At 42.2% G+C, this 19,276-nt stretch overlaps 1 protein-coding gene and 1 long non-coding RNA gene across 5 annotated transcripts in view; one reads left to right on the top strand and one right to left on the bottom strand.

Moving 5' to 3' along the window:
* Positions 1–3,066, bottom strand: part of LOC142819441 (uncharacterized) — an 89,726-nt gene extending 86,660 nt beyond the window's left edge. For 3 of the 4 annotated variants that reach the window (XR_012897345.1, XR_012897344.1, XR_012897343.1), the window contains exon 1: positions 64–3,066. This is a non-coding gene — a long non-coding RNA (uncharacterized LOC142819441). The remainder of the gene's footprint in view (positions 1–63) is intronic. The other variant, XR_012897342.1, reaches the window with a different exon arrangement.
* A 5,788-nt stretch (positions 3,067–8,854) lies between these two features.
* On the top strand, positions 8,855–17,350 carry TARDBP (TAR DNA binding protein). Its single transcript, XM_006127051.4, has 6 exons — positions 8,855–8,993; positions 9,818–10,070; positions 11,320–11,483; positions 12,463–12,603; positions 14,835–15,005; positions 15,457–17,350. The coding sequence occupies exons 2-6, from the start codon at positions 9,833–9,835 to the stop codon at positions 15,985–15,987; spliced, it is 1,245 nt and encodes a 414-aa protein (XP_006127113.1). The 5' UTR covers positions 8,855–8,993; positions 9,818–9,832; the 3' UTR covers positions 15,988–17,350.
* The last annotated feature ends 1,926 nt before the right edge of the window (positions 17,351–19,276 follow it).

Genomic DNA, 19,276 nt, shown 5'->3' with positions numbered 1-19,276 from the left:
AAAGGTTTATTAACACAAGAAAGAAAAGTATGAGAGTAAGGTTATTAAAGTATAGTACGTTACATGCACCGAATCTCCCAGTTCTCGATGCAGGCTCTAGCAGAGATGTTACAGCTGCTGGTTTAAAAATTCTTATTGCGCATCCTAAGATCAGGATGGGTGCACAGGTCTTTCGGGCTCTTCAATCCCTGCAATGCTGCCTCTGGGATGAAGTGCTGAGCTGAAGACAAAATGGCATCGACCACATGGCCTCTTTATACCTCCTTCCTGGCCTCTTCTTGTATGCAGCCGGTCACCTGGCCCTCAGCCTCTCTCTGCTGGCAGCTCTTAGGTCTCCGCCCTCATGCTTTAGGTGTGTCCTTGGCCCATCGAGTGCCATTGTCCCACAGGGCCTCACTAATCAGCCTGTCCATAGCAATGCTCAACCACATTCAGAGAAATATTCAGCTTCCACACAGATTACAGATTCCTACCTACACACACAGACATTATACACTCACATAAATAGCGTACACAGCATCAGCAAACAACAAGCTCCCATTCAATACCCCACATGGCCCCCTTCTATACCATTGTTGGGGCCAGCACCCCCACCTATGGGTGCAGCCATGATCCAGCTGCTTCCCTCAAATTCCAGTAACGTGACAACAAGGAAAACAATATCCCTGACTGACACTGTTAAACTGATCTAACCAAGGGTAGACAGCACTTGCATTCTCCCATTGTCAGAGCTACTTCTTTTCAGGGAGGTGAATCCCTCCTATCAATAGGTCATGTCTTCACTGAAATGCTACAGGGAAACAGCTTTAAGCAAAGATAAGACCTCAGTGACTACTGAATTTTGTCCATAACAAAATACTGTAAGCTATCCCAAGAGAGGGAATTAAGAGGGTGTAAATATAGGTGCAAAGAGACAATTTTGGCTTCTCAGGTACATTGCCTGGATAGAGTTTGACCAAATAGATTTCAGTTTCCTGTATCATTTATTCCCAAGCAGCCAAGTGTGCTTTACTGCTCTATCATTAATTTACAGAATAAAGCACCGAGAGCCAAACTGCACTGAACAACGTAGGTTATCCTACTTACTTCCGTGCTGTACCTGGGTGCTGATGAGAAACTGAACTCTCCAAAATGTAAAATAAAAAAATTCAGGCAATAATTTATAACACCCTTAATTGTATCTATTTTAGAGTTTCATATTAACCCCCCATCCTGGTGGTATCAGAGGGTCTCCCTGGTTAATTATATTAGCCTACAGTGGGATTATATCACCTTGCTACCCAGACTACAGAAGGGTCATCACAGAGCAGAACTGACCCAAAATTGGGATTGTGACGGAGAGTCAGCCCCTTTCTGCCTGCTAATTCCTTGGCCACCAGCCTGAGAAGACAAATAGCTGCAGGATTTGGACTTGTGTGTCTGTGCAAGGGAGCTCAGGAGCGAATCTCTAGTGGGCTTCATGGAATCTTGATCTCTTCTCCTTTCTTTGGCTATAAGAAGCTCTTCTAACGGGAAGGTAAGAAAATGGTAACAAAAAAAACATTGACCATATTTTTTGAACATGTATTTTTCAACTTCAACCAATAGCTAAGAAGCGCTGATGATCTCATCTCTCCAAGGAATAGCACCTCCCTTTCAAAGCCATGGCTCCAAAGGCTCCAATCTCTCCACATAACAGTTTGATTCCATAAACAACAGAAAGGAATAACTGAACTGCCTCCAGGCAGCTGCTTGTCCCCTTAACTAGTAACACTCAGCATGTGCTGTACTCAAGGCATGGGGCAAAGGAAGGTTGTGCTGATGCATATAAGAGTGAGCAAAAACTTGGCAATTTCACTTGCGATGTAGGCTGCTTCCTGATGCAGTCCCAATGGCTCTACACTAATGAATGCCTTATTATTCCTCTTACAATTATTTGTAATGGGCCGCAGCTTAGTGCTTCTAGGATGCCCCCTACAGGCTGTTCTGCAGAGTCTAAAATATGGCTACCCTTCATAGAGCCAAAATGAGTTGGCTATTTAGTGTGAGAAGATGACTAAAGCAGGATAAAAGAAGCTACAGTACTTTGTGCGGGGTGGTTCATGAAGTATTTACAGACATCAGTCTTACTTCTGATACCAACTACACCAATGTCATTCCACTGAATCTTCCTGCTTTATACTGGCCTGTAATCAGAAACAGGCTACAATGGTCTGTGTTTTTGAAGTGTCCAGAGCTAAGTTCTTTAGCACAAGGTTATATTTAGATGCCACAGATGTTCCTTTGCACTGGTGGGCACTCGTTGAGAGGGCCAGTGGCTAATCATTATACTGAGTTTGGGCATGCCCCTGGGTACACTTAGCCCAGGGCAACAAACAGTTATTGTATTGGATTATGTTCTGGGCCAGTGGGCACACTTAACTGAACACACATGATGGCTACTATCACTGCATTGCCTTTGTCTGTCTACACTGATGGGAACGCTGAACTGCTGGTGTGGAGGAACCAGTGAATTAAATATCTGCATGCCCACTGGTGCAGTTAGCAAATGCTACTACTAATTGTCTTACCTGAAACTTAATATAAGTTCAAAGTACAGCAAGGAAAGTGCTATGAAAATCACTATTGTCACTGAAAAATTCATAGATGAATTTGAAAATGGTCAATTCTAAGCTTGTATGTTGCCAGAACTAAGGAACCAGCTTTGGGGAATAACTGCCCTTTTTCTGACTATTTTACTGCTCAAGACTCTGAATCAGATAGTTCACTCACCACTCTCTCCAAGCTGCTTACCTGTGTGAAATCTAGCCCACAGTTGGTGCTTACTCTGCTCATTAGTGAAGTTATCACCAGATGCTTTGTTAGCAAGAGGTCACTTTGGCTAAATGCCATGGAAACCTCTTGAAATAGTCTGACTGCTAACCTATACATTTCACTTGACATGGTGCAGACTGGTAATGCTGACAGCCTGCAATCACAGCCCAGTACTTACAGCATGTACAAACAACACTGATTGACTCAATGCCAGCTTGGCGACGTCAAAACAGGATTTAGGATGCACATTGAGCATGGATAGAAAATGTGGACTCTTGGTATAATGGCTACCTGGAAAGCAAATTCAGTCCTTTAAGCTAACTATACAAAACACGGTCCTTTCACTTCAGTGCCAGGATATGCTAATAAACTTTGAAATGGCTGACTCTAATGTTAAATCAATATAGATGGCTTGGTTTTCAGAGGTGATGAGAACCCATAGTTCCTATTGATTTCAGTGGGAACCAAGAGTGCTCAGAACCTCTAAAAAATCAGGCCAAGAGACAGAATTCACTATTCCCTCAAGGAAGTGATGCTTCCAGAGCTGAGATCCAGTGTTGGTTTAGCTCCAGTCTGACTGGCATTAGAAACTGAATCCCCTCTGCCTTCAAGTGAGGCTAGCTTGGGTGCAAGTGTAGGGAACCCTTCATTTTTTGCAAGGCTTTTGACATAGTCCCACATGACATTCTCATAAGCAAACGGGAAACATATGGTCTAGACCAGGTGTCTCAAACTCCTGGCCTGTGGGCCATCCACCGCCAGAGCAATTGCACAATCCGGATCAGGAGTCCCAATGGGCTGGGGGTGCGAGTCTTGTCCATTACCATCCCCCAAGCCTTTCCCCTTTCCACCAATGGCACCTCATCACATACAACAGCAGCTGGCCCCCCTCTGCATTCCCTGTGGTGGCAGGAGCCTCAGGGAAGCTGAGTGAATGCGCTCCACTCAGAGAGTTCAGGTGCTGCCCACTGCTGCTGCCATCCCACACCAAACCCCCCTCCCGGAGATCCCCGAAACCACATCCTTGGGAGACAGGGTGCCCTGGGGGCAAGAGGGTGGGATGATGGTGGGACTTAGGGAATGGTAATGAACAGGCTCCCCTACCTCCGGGTCTCCTGGGATAGACTATGCAGTTGCTTCAGCCAAGGGAAACCCCTGGTTTAGATCAGTGGTGCTCAACCTTTTTTAATTCGCAACACACACACACACACACACACACCCCCCCACACACACACACACCCACCCAGTGCTGGAAAAATTTTGGTTGAGGAAAAAAAATTTTTTTGTTGTGGCCCCTTTAATTTAAAGCACCGGTCTGCTCCCGTCACTCCTCCTGCCCCTGCTGTGCATACGTCGGGTGCCAAACTGGGAAAACAAAATGGCGGCCGGCCCAGTGCTGTGACCCCCCCAGGAAGACAGGAGACATCCACAGGCTGCACACTGCTGGTCTAGATTGTTATAAGATACACACACAACTGATTGAAAGACCATACTCACAGAGCATTTATGAGTTGTTCACTGTCAAACTAGGAGAGTGTATCTAGTGGGATCCCTAAGGTGTCAGTTCTGGACCAGGCACTATTCAGTATTTTCACTAATGAATTGGATAAGGGAGTGGGGAGTATGCTTATAAACTTTGCAAATGGCACCAACCTGTGAGGGGCTGCAAGTACTTTGGAGGCCAAGACTGGTACTGAAAATTACCTTGACAAATTGGAGAACTGCTCTGAAATCAACAAGATAAAATTCAATAAAGATAAGTTCAAATCTCTTCACTTAGGATGGAAAATGCACAACTACAATATGGGGAATAACTAGCTAGGCAATAGTAGTATTGCTGAAAAGATTTGGGGATTATAATGCTTCACAAATGAGTCAACCTGATGCAGCAATGAAAAAGGCTAATATTCTGGGGTATATTAACAGGAGTGTTGTATGGAGGTAACTGTCTCCCTTTACTCAGCATGGGTGAGGTCTCAGTTGTAGTACTGTGTCCAATTTTGGCTGCTATGCTTCAGGGAAGATGTGGATAAACTGAAGAGAATGCAAATGAGAGCAATGAAAATGATAAGTTTAGAAAACCTGACCAGTGAGAAAACTGGGCATGTTCAATCTTGAGAAAAAAAAGACTAAAGAGGGATCTAATAATTGTTTCAATATGTCAAGGGCTCTTATAAAGAGGACGGTGATCAATTGTTTTCTGTGTTCATGGAAGATAGGACAAGAAGCAATTAACTTAATCTACAGCTTAGATATTTGGAAAAACTTGCTCCTCTAAAGGTAATTACATTGTGGAATACCCATCATTGGAGGATAGACCAGGGATGGTCTACTTGGTCCTACCAGCGTGCAGGTGGCTGAACATGATGACTTCTCAATGCACCTTCCAGCCCTATTTTACCAAAAGCACAACTGAATATTGAAATGGAACTGTACTTTCTCCCCAGAATAGGATGGTACAGCCATCCGTTTTAAGTTACACAGAGAGTTGCATGGGGAAGATACATTGAAAGTTTTCTCTCCACTTGTCTTGTAAAGAAGACAACAGCCAGAACTATTTAGAGTCCTTCTTACAAACCTCCCAAATGACTGCATTATATGGCTTCCTGTTCGTATACATTTGAAATGAAAAATGATTGCATTACAGATGTCTGGCATATGATTTGCAGCTAGGGTAACTGTTTTATAAGACTGATGGACTAATTATTGAGTTTATCATTTTATTCTGATCTTTTAATAATAATGTACAGAAATGTGGAAGGGCAATTATCCAGGCACATAAAAAGCGATTAAAATGTGTAAAAGCTATTAATGTGTTGTAGTATCAGTGCAAAGTATAAAATGTGAGTGTTTAATGGGTCTGGAGGGCTACCCTATAGGAAACAGAAGATTGCTGTCCTTAATGGAGCCATAGCAGGTGGGAATGGGAACATTTTTAACAATAATTGCTTCTCCCTCTTCTTGTGCTTCTTGGAAATCCAGAGTTGTATAATGGGGATGGAAAAAAAACAACACACCATTCAATGTTGTCATGCAGTCAGCAGTCCCTTAAATGACTGCAAGAATTAGAGTGATCCTGAACAGTTAGGATAGGCAGCACAGGCTGTGTTAACAAGGGAGAACTACAGGTACCATATATGTGATAAATGTGTAGTTTCTCTGTCATGATTTATCAACACTATGCGTAAGACCTGAGCAGTGGGGTGTTTTCTGTTGACCTGTATGGGAACATCTACACAGCAGGGCTAAAGCCAAAATAAGCTATGCAACTGGAGCTACATCAATTACATAGCTCAAGTCAAAATAGCTTATTTCAGCTTTTGGCGCTGTCTACACAGCAGGAAGTTCAAGTTAAAGCATTCTTCCTCTGACTTCCCTTATTCTTCGTAAAATGAGGGTTACAGGAGTCAGAGTAAAAAGTCCTACAACTTGACATTATAGGTCTTTCAACATTATGTAGAAATAACTGCTTGCTGTGTAGAACGTGAACCATGTTATTTTGGAATAACGTTAGTTATTCAAAAATAATGTCGCTGTGTTGACAGTCTAAGAGTTTAACTCAACAGGAGGCTCTCTGGGAAAACATGTCAGAAGGAAAAGAATAGGTCGAGATAGCCACCTCTCAGCAAACACTGAAGACCTATTATGGGACAATGCAAGAACTATTATTAGCTTTGGTGATTTTGCCTCCTCTCCAGCCAATCTACCCAAATGGTTCTTACCAGGACAGGATAAGACCCACAAACACAGGACAAACAAAAGAACTGTCAGAATCAAAAGGGACCCTCTCTAAATTCCATCCCAGCAAGGTAAAGGCAAAAGACCTAACATGTGAGAGAGACCAGAAAAGGGACAGAGGTGCAGACTGTCCTATAATCTGATCATAGGCATCCAGTAGTCTCAATACAGAATCCCTTCTATGTGCATTGCTAGTGAGTCTTGTGTCTTCTCTATAAGAGTCAATACAAACATCTTTTGCCACAAAGAAATTCATGAAGCAGAACCTCACAACCTCTTGTAGAAAGAACGACAACATCTGAAGAGTTCTACACTACTAGCAGCTACAGTTCTAGCCTCTCCTTACCACTTTCCCCACAACATAGCAGTGAGGAAATGAGAAAGACGTATCGGTGAATGGGAATTCAGCGCTCAAATGAGATTCCTTCTTACTCAGAAATAGAATAGTTTACCTCCCAACCTATGCAAAGCTCCAGGGAACCACAAGCTGATGATTCCATGAAGAACTCATCTGCACATTAACCTGTCCAGATTTCGGTCTAGTTTAGCCAATTCTTTTTAAAATCAAGAGGGAAGGGCCACAGTAAAAACAGAGAACGAGAAAAATCCTCACAAGATACAAAAGGAGGGCATATGAATAACAAGGTGCCTGAGGTTTCAAAATTAGTGCCACTAACATTACTGTATAACATTACAGAAGGTGCTGTTCAAATAAATGCCTGCATACAGCATGTTAGGTGTATCTCAAAGGGTTAAGAGAAGTAGATCTTGCTCAGCATAAAACAATGGGGATTCTTGCCTGGGATCAGACTGCATGACAAGGCTATTAGAAGTACTAGTTTTCGAACAAGATATCAAACTAAAGTGACAATGGAAAATCCCACACCATATTATTTAAATAAAGGAGACATGCCCTACCTACATTTCCCCTCTCATAAAACAGTATTGAATGTGCATATCTGTCTGAGAGTCATTGCTGAGCAAACAATGATTAGCAGGTTTGCCTGTGCAGTCATCACAATACCAGTAACTATTGCATTCACCTTGAGAATGAAATGAGCTACAAGTAAACCAATTTTTATTTTAGAAATACAGATTATGCAGTGCCATTTATCAACCCTAGACTCAAATCTGTCAACCATTGTGTAAGAATTATGATGTCAATCTAACATGTGGGACCTTTCTTTTTCTGGGCTGGAATGAGATGAAATGCAATATGCATTTAGACAGTATCCACGTGAGTAGCTTTGGCTCTCTTGAAAGACTCAGACCAAACTGAGCTCTGAGCTCCTGTCTCAAAGTACAACCTATCTTTAAGCAGGAAACTGTTGTCACACTTATCTCATACATATATTAACACTTTGTCTAATAGCTTTACAGTTATTTCAGTCATCCAAAAAAAAAATCCCTCCACAAAACGCTCGGCAAAAGAGTTTTGAAAGCTGCATAACTTGTTTACTTGATTCTTCATTGCAATCCAAGCAAAAGGCTTCATTCACCCTTGTCTCCTTTGATGCATTTAACTCACCTTTCCTGCCCCTTCATATGTTCTGAGATCCTGCCTGCCTAGAATCCTAGAACTGAAAGGAACCTCGAGTAGGGATGTAAAGAGTTAACCGGTTACCTGGTAAGCATTGCCTTATCTGCATGCTTACCAGAGTAACCAGTTAACTGGTGCCTGGCCTGACAGGAGCAGCCCCTACCTGTGGCACATCATTTAGTTGAGCCCTGAATGGAAAGCGCTGCATGATGGAAGATCCCTAGTAGTTGGACTTCAAATTGCCTTTATATTTTCACAGAATTGGGTTTTACCTGTAACAAACTTAACACTGTAAGAGAACCAAGAGACGTGTGTTCATTATTTTAAATACTGTCAGCGCAGGAGAAACCTAACAACTATGCAAATACAGTAGAATCAACAGCCCCATGAAAGAACTAGGCAGTTATGATGGATGCCTCTTCCACAAGGAGCTTCGACTGGAGCAGCGGGCACGCAACGCTCCCTTAGCCGTTCAACGTCCTTCAAGGGGAACAGCGCCAAGGCCTTCCCCGCACTCACCTCACCTCTCCTCCTCCTCCCCCTCCCCATCTCGCCTCTGCCTCAGCCTTACGCATGCGCGCTGCTGGTAGGCCGGATCATACCATTCCTCTAGGGTGTGTGTGAGGGCAATCCCAGATTTGCTTCTGTCCCTGTCAGGAGGTACGGCTCCGCACATCCCGAGCGAGGTACACTGAGGACGGTGTGAGAGCTTCTTTACGCAGATCCAAGCAGGCCACGTTCCCGGCGTTTGCTCTTTTCCGTTCATTTCCAGCTTCCCCCCTCCGAGGGAAGAATAGTTCGCCCCCAGACCGGTCTCTGCCTCTGGGGGCCGGTAGGGCCGCCATTTTGTCAGCGGCGGCTGTAGGAAGGTGGAGGTGTCTGTAACCCTTTCGCCCCGTGTAAGGCCCCCTTCCCCAGCCCGGTGAGCAGAGCAGAGTTAGAGGCAATGGCGTTCCCAGTCCCAACCGCGGCTGGGCCTGTCGGAGCGGGTCGGGAGCCGCGGGGAGTTAGGCCCAGCCCGGAGCTCGAGAGCGGCTGGGCCTGACGGGGCGGGCAGAAGCGCGCGCGGAAGGGCTGGGTGGCGAGGCCTAGCTGCCCGCGGGAGGGGGTGGTGGTTATAAACTAGGCCTCATTTAGGGGTAGCGTATCGGCAGGCCATCTAGTCTGGTCCTCACCCCTTTCTCCGGGTAATGGTTTGGTCCTGACTCCCTTCCTCTGTGGCCTGACCTCTGCTCCCTGTCTCCCCAGTGTGACCAGGACATTTACCCCCCTCCACCTGAGAAATGGTTGGGCCTCTGCCCTCGCATTGTCTGATCCTTGCTCCCCTTCGCTTTACCCCCCACCCCCCGCCCCACTCTACTTTGGTCTGGTCCTTGGCTTTCCCCCTTCTTTTTCGCTTCCCAGCAGTACCTGTTGGCTCATCCCTTCTACCCCGTCCCACTCAGGGGTGCGCCTCGCCTCGCCCCCTCAGTGGGGTGATTGGTGAGATCAATGCAAATTGTAAGCAAACCCTTTATTCACACCCTTTCCTTTCCCAGCATTCCGCTTACATGTCACCTTGCACTTCGTTGTGAGAACGTAACACACACAAAGCTTAGAGAAGATAAAATGCAACCTCACTTGATAGTTTCCTTATGCCTAGCAAAAAAAGTATTGTCGGTGTTTTGCAGAGAAGCTAGGATTAAAAATAAAATTGGAGTAAAAAAATTGCTGATCTCCTCCCTGCTTTTTTTGTTACTCTATTAGTAAAATCCAGCAAAGATGTCCGAATACATCCGTGTTACTGAGGATGAGAACGATGAGCCCATTGAGATCCCCTCAGAGGATGATGGCACTGTGCTGCTATCCACAGTTACTGCCCAGTTCCCTGGAGCATGTGGCCTGCGTTACAGGAATCCAGTGTCTCAGTGTATGAGAGGAGTCCGGCTAGTGGAAGGAATTCTGCATGCCCCAGATGCTGGCTGGGGAAATCTGGTCTATGTTGTTAATTATCCCAAAGGTTTGTTTTTGTTCCATGAATATTTGGTACAGCCATGCTTTCTTAATTACAAGGAATTTTACATCAAGAGCTAGAGATTCCTTATTTTTTGTTTTCCTCTTGTCAAACCATAGCACAACTACAAATTAGTCCTTTTCACATGAATGTGTGTGCCTGACCCACAGAGTGATTTTGAGCGTTCTCATTCATGAGAGTATTATTTAGTATAATTCTACAAGGTGCTTTACTAATAAAACTTTACCTTACTTTTTGTAAGACTTTTAACAATCTCACAGAGTTATCAAAGGTCCTATCCTACAGTGAGTTTTGTGCAGAGCTAAGGTTTGCCCACGTGAAATTGCATGATTAGAACCAATGACATCAGTGTTGTAAGAGAAGGTGTGGGAAAGGTGAAAGATGACCAAAAAAAGAAAAAAAAGAGTAAGGAGAGCATTTTTCCGTTTTCATTTGAGTAGCCATTTTTCAAAGTATATATAATGCATACAAAATCTGGTCAGGCATGTGAATGTTATTTGGCAGTACTTCAATGGAAAACATGCTGAAAGTGTGTTTTTAGATGCATTTGTGTCTGCCTGTCTTCTGAACTTCTATCCCAATACTGTAGGGCAGTTGGATGTGTATTATAACATAATAATAAATATGTATCTTTCCCTATTAGCTTCCATGATACATCCTGAAAGGATCTATCCAGTGATGGGCAGCCTATGGGCTGCATATGGCCCACTGGGATTTCACCTGAGGCCTGCATGTCCCCTATCTGCCCCCTTCCCCATGCCTCTTGCACACTGGGGCACTGGAGCCTATCTCTTCTTTCACCGCCACCTCCCTCCCAGCACTTTTGTAGCGCCATGAATCTGCTGATTCACACTCCATCCCTGCTCCTTCCCCTCCCTCTCAGAACTTGAATGCTATGAATCAGCTGTTCATGGCTGTTCAAGATGGAGGAGGAACAGGGACTGAGCATGAATTCAGTGGATTCCTGATGCTCCAAAAGTGTTTAGAGGGAGGGGGAAGAATAGGATGTATGGGGGGTCCAGTTCTCCACTGTGTGTGAGGCATTCAGGAAGGAGGCAGAAAGCGAGTGCGAGGGCCGCAAGTTGCCCACTACTGGCAATCATGCAGCCCACTCACTAGTCTTGGTTGTTCTTCACTGATCTGATCCTAGTACTATGCTGCTTCTGACCAATGAAAGCAGCTTTCCTTCATGTGTTGTGGAGATAGATGACAGTTTCTGATGTGTATCATTTAGATAACAAGAGAAAAATGGATGAAACGGATGCCTCATCAGCTGTGAAAGTAAAACGAGCTGTACAAAAGACATCCGATTTAATAGTTTTGGGTCTTCCTTGGAAAACCACTGAACAAGATTTGAAGGAATATTTTAGTACGTTTGGAGAAGTTCTCATGGTTCAGGTAAACTCTGTTGCACTTGCCTCTCCACTTAAGTCAGAATTTGAATTCCGTTAACTTAAACGTTTTTCTATTTGAGCCAGTACAAAGCAATTTGGGTAGTATAAAGAGTACATCTTTAACTACTGTAACATTAAAATTTGCTTTACACTATTTGCAGTGTGCTATTTTTTCTTGGGGATATCTTGGTATGTGTTCAGGTAGTTGACCCATATCAAGACTTGTTTCTGAAAAGGGAATAATTCTGTTGTAACAGTGTAAATGAGACAGAATATGGCCCGCTGTGTGATGATTGGGTTTTGTGCTTACATGTTAATTTATTATTACTATTATGGTAGTTGTAGTGTTTTTGAAGACTGAATTTTAAGTTTCATCAATATGTTTTATGTTTAAAGATTTGTTTTATATTAAGATTGGATTAGCACTTTGCCACCATGCATCAAACCCATGCTCTTTTGAACACTTTTTCTGGAATTCACATAGTCTTTTTTCCTATGAACCCATCAAATGCTTTTGTGTACTAAAAAAAGCATCCGGGGTGGGGCTCAGGATGAGAGCTTCAGCTTTGGGGTCAGGATTCGGGCAAGAGGGGCTTACCTTGAGTAGCTCCTGGTTAGCGGTGCATCAGGGATGCTAAGGCAGGCTTTTTGCCTGTCCTGGAACCGGAAACCTTGCTTCACCCCGGAAGCAGCCAGCAGCAGGTTCTAGCTAGTGGGAGTGTGGAGCTAGTGCTCAGGGTAGGAGCAGTGCATGGAGCCCTGTGGGCTCGTCTGACCCCCATCCTCACCTAGGAGCTGGACCTGCTGCTCACTGCTTCTGGGGCACAGTGCAGTCTGCAGTGAAAGGAGGCAGAAAGCCTGCCTTAGCAACCCAACTAATGAACCTGCAGCAATGAGACCCAGTGCCTGACATTCTGCGACCCATAGTTTGAAAACTACAGATCAAGATAATCTTTTTCTCTCTCTTCCCCTCTTCATCTTAGGTTAAGAAAGACATTAAAACTGGTCATTCAAAGGGATTTGGTTTTGTTCGATTTACGGAGTATGAAACCCAGGTGAAAGTGATGTCTCAACGTCACATGATAGATGGAAGATGGTGTGACTGTAAACTTCCTAATTCGAAGGTACCGTTCCTTACATTATTTTAGTGTTTATAGAAACAAACGTGCACTCTTTTAAAGAGTTCTGTTGACTGAAGAAGGGATTAGATGTATGGGAAAATGAAGGGGTGGACTTTGGGCCTGTGTCTAGACTAGCCACTTTTGCCAGCTGTCTACACTGGCCGCTTGAATTTCCGCAAAAGCACTGATAATCTCATGTAAGATTGTCAGTGCTTTTGCAGAAATACTATGCTGCTCCCGTTAGGGCAAAAGTCTTTTTCCGAAAAACTTTTGCGCAAAAGGGCCAGCGTAGACAGCAGAGATTTGTTTTCCACAAAAAAGCCCCGATCGTGAAAATGGCGATCGGGGCTATTTTGCGGAAAAGCGCGTCTAGATTGGCCACAGACGCTTTTCCGCAAAAAGTGCTTTTGCAGAAAAGCATCCTGCCAATCTAGACATGCATTTCCGGAATATCATGCCAGTGTAGACGTAGCCTAAAGGAATTGTTAGGTCAGAAGACAAAAGGAAGGAGTGGAGCCTGGAGGTTAGGTGGGTTGATGCTGATGTGAAGAGATTGAAGGAAAGGTAGGATGGAGGTTTGAGAAAACAACTAGTTAGCACAAGGGAGATATCCAGTCTGAAAACTATAGAAACCAGCCTGATAACATCATAAATATCTTAACAGTTCCTGTTTAAACTGCTTCAAATACTGTTCCTGTTTTGAAGAAGGGAGGCTAGTAAGACACAGAGGATAGGTGACTTGCCCAAGGCCAGACTGGGTCAATAGTAGAGCCAAGAGTAGACCACAACCCTTTTAACCAGGCCTTGCTATATATGTGAGGATTATATATTTTTCAAGTGAAGAATTTACAGCACAAGGAATGGTCTGCCTATCTTCCTGCTCTCCATTTTTAACACACATGCCGTTGGCACCACCCATAGGAGATGCTCTTTGAACAGGATGTTCTAAATAAATCTTCAGTCATCAAAAGAGCTTTAGCTTATGGGTTGTAGATATGGCTGTGGTCAGTATGTAGTGCTGTTTCCATTATTGTCAGCACTGCTGGAACTGCACCACTACCGAAGCAAAGACGGGAGATTTCCCTAAAATTTCCAGTGTAAATAAGGCCTGAGGATAAGGTTGATTCTATCCACTTAGGAATTCCAAGTTCATCCTTGCCATCTTTTTCTCAGGGGGGTACAGTTTTTAATTACGTTATCTCATAGTGTGTACAGCAACTGGAGGGTTGCTTTTCTTTGGCTCTTTCTGTAACTGATATACACCTGGATAACCCTTGTTAATTGTTTCTTTTGTGATAGAAAACTTCATAAGGATAGGAGGATAGGGTCATAATTCAAAATGATCTGGAGAAATAGTCTGAGGTAAATAGGTTGAAGTTTAATAAGGAGAAATACAAAGTATTCCACTTAGGAAGGAACAATCCGTTTCACACATACAGAATGGGAAGGGACTGTCTAGGAAGGAGTACTGCAGACAGGGATCTTAGGGGTCATAGTGGACCACAAGCTAAATATGAGCCAACAGTGTGACACTTGCAAAAACCAACATGATTCTGGGATGCATTCATAGGAGTGTTGTGAGCAAGACATGAGAAATTATTTTGCTCTACTCTGCACTGATTAGGCCTCAGTTGGAGTACTATGTCTCATTCTGGGCACCACATTTCAGGAAAGATGTGGAAAAATTGGAGAAGGTCCGGAGATGAGCAACAAAAATGATTAAAGGTTTAGAAAACATGAGCTATGAGGCAAGGCTGAAGGAATGGGGCTTGTTTAGTTTGGAAAAGAGAAGACTAAGAGGGGACATGATAGTGGTTTCCAGGTATCTAAAAGGGTTTCACAGGAAGGGGGGGGTGTGAATTGTTCTCCTTGAACTCTGAGGGTAGGACAAGAAGCAATCGGCTTAAACTGCAACAAGGGAGGTTTAGGTTGGACATTAGGAAAAACTTCCTAACTGTCACGGTGGTTAAACACTGGAATAAATTGCCTAGGGAAGGGAGGTTGTAGAATCTCCATCACTGGAGATATTGAAGAACAGGTTAGACAGACATCTATCAAGGATGATATAGACCGTGCTTGGTCCTGCCATGATAGCAGGGGACTGGACTTGATCTCTCAAGGTCCCTTCCATTTCTAGGATTCTGTGATACTATAAAAAACTAAGTTGCAATTAGTATTCGGAAGAATTATTACTTTTTTTAAATCACTATTTCTTTTTCTGTGATTCTACCCAGCAAAGTCCTGATGAACCTTTGCGTAGCAGAAAGGTGTTTGTTGGGCGCTGCACTGAGGATATGACTGCAGATGAGCTCCGACAGTTTTTTTCTCAGTATGGAGAAGTAGTAGATGTCTTCATCCCCAAACCCTTCAGAGCATTTGCTTTTGTTACATTTGCCGATGATCAGGTATTTATTTAAAAAAATATTCTATTCTCTAACATTTAGGAAATTGTTTCCTAAGTCTTTTCAATAGCTCTCTGACTGTAAATGTTGACAAACTCTGTCATCTACCATGTAATTATTGGATTTGAATATACAGTGGTTTTCTCACTGCAGTTTGAGAATTTCAATTGTAATTTGAATTTCTGTTGAATTACATCAGTATATTTATAGTTCATGTCTACAGATTCATACTTTTCAGCTAGCACTGTGTCTATGGATCTTCACACTAGACTAAGTGATTTAGGTTTATTCAGTAAAGTGAAATAATCTTGTTTTTAGCTTGAATCAGAAACTTCATATACTGTTCCTTTACAGCTTACAAATCTATTCAGACTCGTGATTTGTCTTGTGCTGTAATAAGTAATTTAAAAAATGGTTTAATCCTATATTTATTTGCATCCCTTGTTTTTTATAGGTTGCCCAGTCTCTTTGTGGAGAGGACTTGATCATTAAAGGAATCAGCGTACATATATCCAATGCTGAACCTAAGCACAATAGCATTAGACAGTTAGAAAGAGGTGGAAGATTTGGTGGCAATCCAGGAGGCTTTGGAAATCAGGGTGGATTTGGAAATAGCAGGGGGGGAGGAGGAGGTTTGGGGAACAACCAAGGTAGTAATATGGGTGGCGGGATGAATTTTGGAGCATTTAGTATCAACCCTGCTATGATGGCAGCAGCCCAGGCAGCATTGCAGAGTAGCTGGGGAATGATGGGAATGCTAGCTAGTCAACAGAACCAGTCTGGACCATCAGGAAACAACCAACCTCAAGGCAACATGCAAAGGGAACAAAACCAGGGTTTTAGTTCAGGAAGTAATTCTTACGGGGGTTCTAACTCTGGGGCAGCAATAGGTTGGGGGTCAGCATCAAATGCAGGATCAAGCAGCGGGTTTAACGGAGGCTTTGGTTCAAGTATGGATTCCAAATCATCAGGCTGGGGAATGTAGATACAGTGGGCTCTGATACTGACTCTATGGTGGGAAATCAAATTTTTCTAAACTCATGGTAAGTATATTGTAAATTACATATATTCTAAAATTTTCCTGATCAATTTGTTCAATGTGCAGTATATTCAACAGTATTTTTGACATTTTTCTTTTGTAAAAAGAAAGGTTGAAGGAATTTTATAAGTTTTGTTACATAATTTGTTGGAATATGGAATGGTTGGAAGTGAATTGCTGTTTGCCTGATGGGTAAACTAACACACTACAATTGAGAGGAAGGATTTCTCCTGTAATATTTTATTCCTTGTTTCCTGGTCAGCTGAATTCTTTGCATGTTCAAAAAGAAAACCATTGGTTAGAATCTACATTCTTTTCCTCTTGTTTGTTTTAATTTGATCCCCACCATAAGAATCTCTCCAAATGCCCCAGTTGGAGAACACAGTGTTGGTGTTTGTTTTTGTTTTTTCTTTTAACACTGTCTCCCCTCATATACTAAGTACAATATGAAGGCTTCATTTAATCTCTGCAGTTCATCTCATTTCAAATATGTATGGAAGAAGCACTTAATTGAAAAGCAGTGCTGTAAATATTCTGCTTTAGGAATACTTCTGTCTACATGCTTTCTCATCCAAGAATACTTCATCACACTGCACATGCTACGTCTTAGACGGTGGGTGTTCCATTTTTATCCGCTACTCTTTATTTCATGGAGTCGTATCAACGCTATGAACGCAAGGCTGTGAGATGGAACCAGAAGGCTGTTTGAACTTTTGAAACCTTGTGTGGGATTGATGATGGTGCCGAGGCATGAGAGGGCTGGTATGTGCGAGAAAAAGGAGAGAGCGCATGCAGAGACCTGGTGGTGCATTATGGGATTTTATTTTTCTTGGCGAGATGTCTCTCAATCCTGTGGCTTTGGTGAGAGAGTGTGCAGAGAGCAATGGTAGCAAATAAAGTACGAGTGTTTCTTGCATTCAAAGGACATCCATATCTGGAAGACTAAGTGGGTTTTATACCTAGTTAACCAATTAGTTGAATGTGTTAAGTGAAATGAATCTGTATTTTTTTCCCTTTATGTCAACTGCTGTGAATGCTGTATGGTGTGTGTTCTTTTCTGTTAATGATATGTAAGTGTGGTAATGTGAATTGAAGATGATGGGGTTTGTGACGAGAACATTGAGTTTGTGGTGTGCTTTGCGGTAGTTGTAGCAGAGTTCACTAGCGAGCTCAGTGTGCCTCTTAAGGGTGGAAGTTCCACTGTCTGTAAGATATCCATAAGAATGCTGTTTGCTGCAGTTCTGTGTTTGGATGCTTTTTATAAGATTTGTCAATGTAGGAAATTCTTAAATAAAACTGATTTAAGTAATATGTGTCTTTGTTTTGCAGCCCTGAATGCAAAGAATTCATAGCAGTTAATTTATTTTACCCTTTGAGATGAAGTTCTGTAAAGTTGTTTTTGAAATAATTCAGTTTGTTTCAGATAAGATTGCTTTAAAAGTTGACAAGTCAAATGGATCCATCACTCATCATGCATTGATACGTGACACCCTACTTGTAATTCACTGTCTATTTTTGCGTTGTTCCGTGATAACATATCTATAAAAAGATTGGGTACCCTCACCTAAAATGGTAAGCCATTCCCTCTAGCTTGAATCCTCACCAAGGATGTTCCTACTTGTTTTTAGGAAGTGGGGTGGATTTTTTTGTTTAAGTTGGAGAGAAGAGGTGATTGGGAAGCAACTAACACACCTGTCAGTAGACTTGCTGCTTTTAAATGTATTTTCCAAAGCAGCTTCTGTGAGGATGAGAATGTAAAGCAAAATAAATATTGTAGGTTGTTTTTAAATCATCCTGCTGATTAGAAATCAGTGGAACAATATTCCCACTCTGTCAGCACAAAGAAACTGACAAACTTGTGACTAAAATTAATTATTAGCGCCTGCTGAAGAATGTCCACCTGATGAAGTATTGGTGGAGGTTTCTTATCTCAAAAAAAAAAATGTATCCTGTAGTTACACATTCAGCACAATTACTTCCATAAGTATTAGATCTTCAGAAATTGGTTAGTATGTGCTTAATAATCAGCACCACACCGATCCTCTTATCATTGTATTCCATATTCTGCAGCTTCTACATTCAGAGATATTGGGCAATTTAGCTTAGGTCCTTCTTTGACTTGAATATTTATTTTCTTAAAGTGGATCTTAATTAGGATGTATCCTGTTTATTTGTGTCTCAATATGATTTCTCATGAAGGGGAGACCATCTACTTTTTCTTAAATACCTACACTGATATTACTTTAATAACTCCAGTACAAAGTGATAATTAGCAACTAAGTCTCAGTCTACATACTTTAAACAACAAAAATGGGGTTATGAATCCTGAGGTACAGTTGTAATCCCACCTCTTTTCACTATTCAGAATCCTTTTCAAAAAGTTGCTTATTTTTCTGCACCTAAATCCAATATGATTTCCAAACTCTGTACCATCTGTGAATTTTGCATTTTAGCACTTGCACTATTACCAGCTACTGCTGCTGAGTAACACTTAAATGGTGTTCTGGGACCTCCAAAGACTAAACGGTGGCACCCCTTCAAGAAAGCAGATGGTAAGTTTGTCATTAGCATGGCTTTAATTTGTTTAAATGTGTTTAAGTCCAGGATCAGGTATTATAGGTTGGATTTTTAGTGTTCCCTGACCTTTAAAGAAATTCCTAAAAGTTTCATGTCAGTTTTCATACTTTATTGGTCATTTTCTCTCAATGCTTTTTTATATTCTAGTGTTTTAAGTGAGTTAATAAAAAGTATTTTTGTCACCACTTGCGAGCTTGGTCTTGTTTTTTTTTAACCATTTTCATTTCAAGTATGTATTACATATAAGATGATTAAATAGACAAAGGAGTTTTGTAGAAACAACCAGCTTTCAATAGAATTAGACTATAGTGGTAATGAACTACTAATTCTGATGGGATGTTGACAGTTTCCTGGGCAGCACTACTTTAAATATGAGTGAATACTAAGACAGGACCACTACATAACTTCTCTGAACATTTGACTGATGACTATACATGTAAAAGCATTTTCAGAATCTTGTTTATACTACCTCTGGCTCTGTGTTTTTATTTTTTGTTAGGGGCAGGTTATTAAAATAAGATCCCTACAATTGTGATTAAAGGTGTTTACTCTGTTCTTAGTTGTGTCTAGATTGGCTCTTAAAACTACAGCAGAAAAGTTCTGTCCATACACTGCCAATTGTCTTGAAGAGTTGTCTGGCTGAAGCTGTTGTGATTTT

This window comes from Pelodiscus sinensis, chromosome 23 (genome assembly GCF_049634645.1).
Source record: "Pelodiscus sinensis isolate JC-2024 chromosome 23, ASM4963464v1, whole genome shotgun sequence".
NCBI classification, from domain to species: Eukaryota; Metazoa; Chordata; order Testudines; family Trionychidae; genus Pelodiscus; species Pelodiscus sinensis.
This window is presented reverse-complemented; position numbering and strand designations above follow the sequence as displayed.

Bases quoted from the DNA above. Each gene is read 5' to 3' on its own strand.
- TARDBP (XM_006127051.4), top strand. From the start codon at position 9,833: ATGTCCGAATACATCCGTGTTACTGAGGATGAGAACGATGAGCCCATT. The intron at 10,071-11,319 runs GTTTGTTTTTGT...TGTATCATTTAG, and splicing joins TGTTGTTAATTATCCCAAAG to ATAACAAGAGAAAAATGGAT. The intron at 12,604-14,834 runs GTACCGTTCCTT...GATTCTACCCAG, and splicing joins GTAAACTTCCTAATTCGAAG to CAAAGTCCTGATGAACCTTT.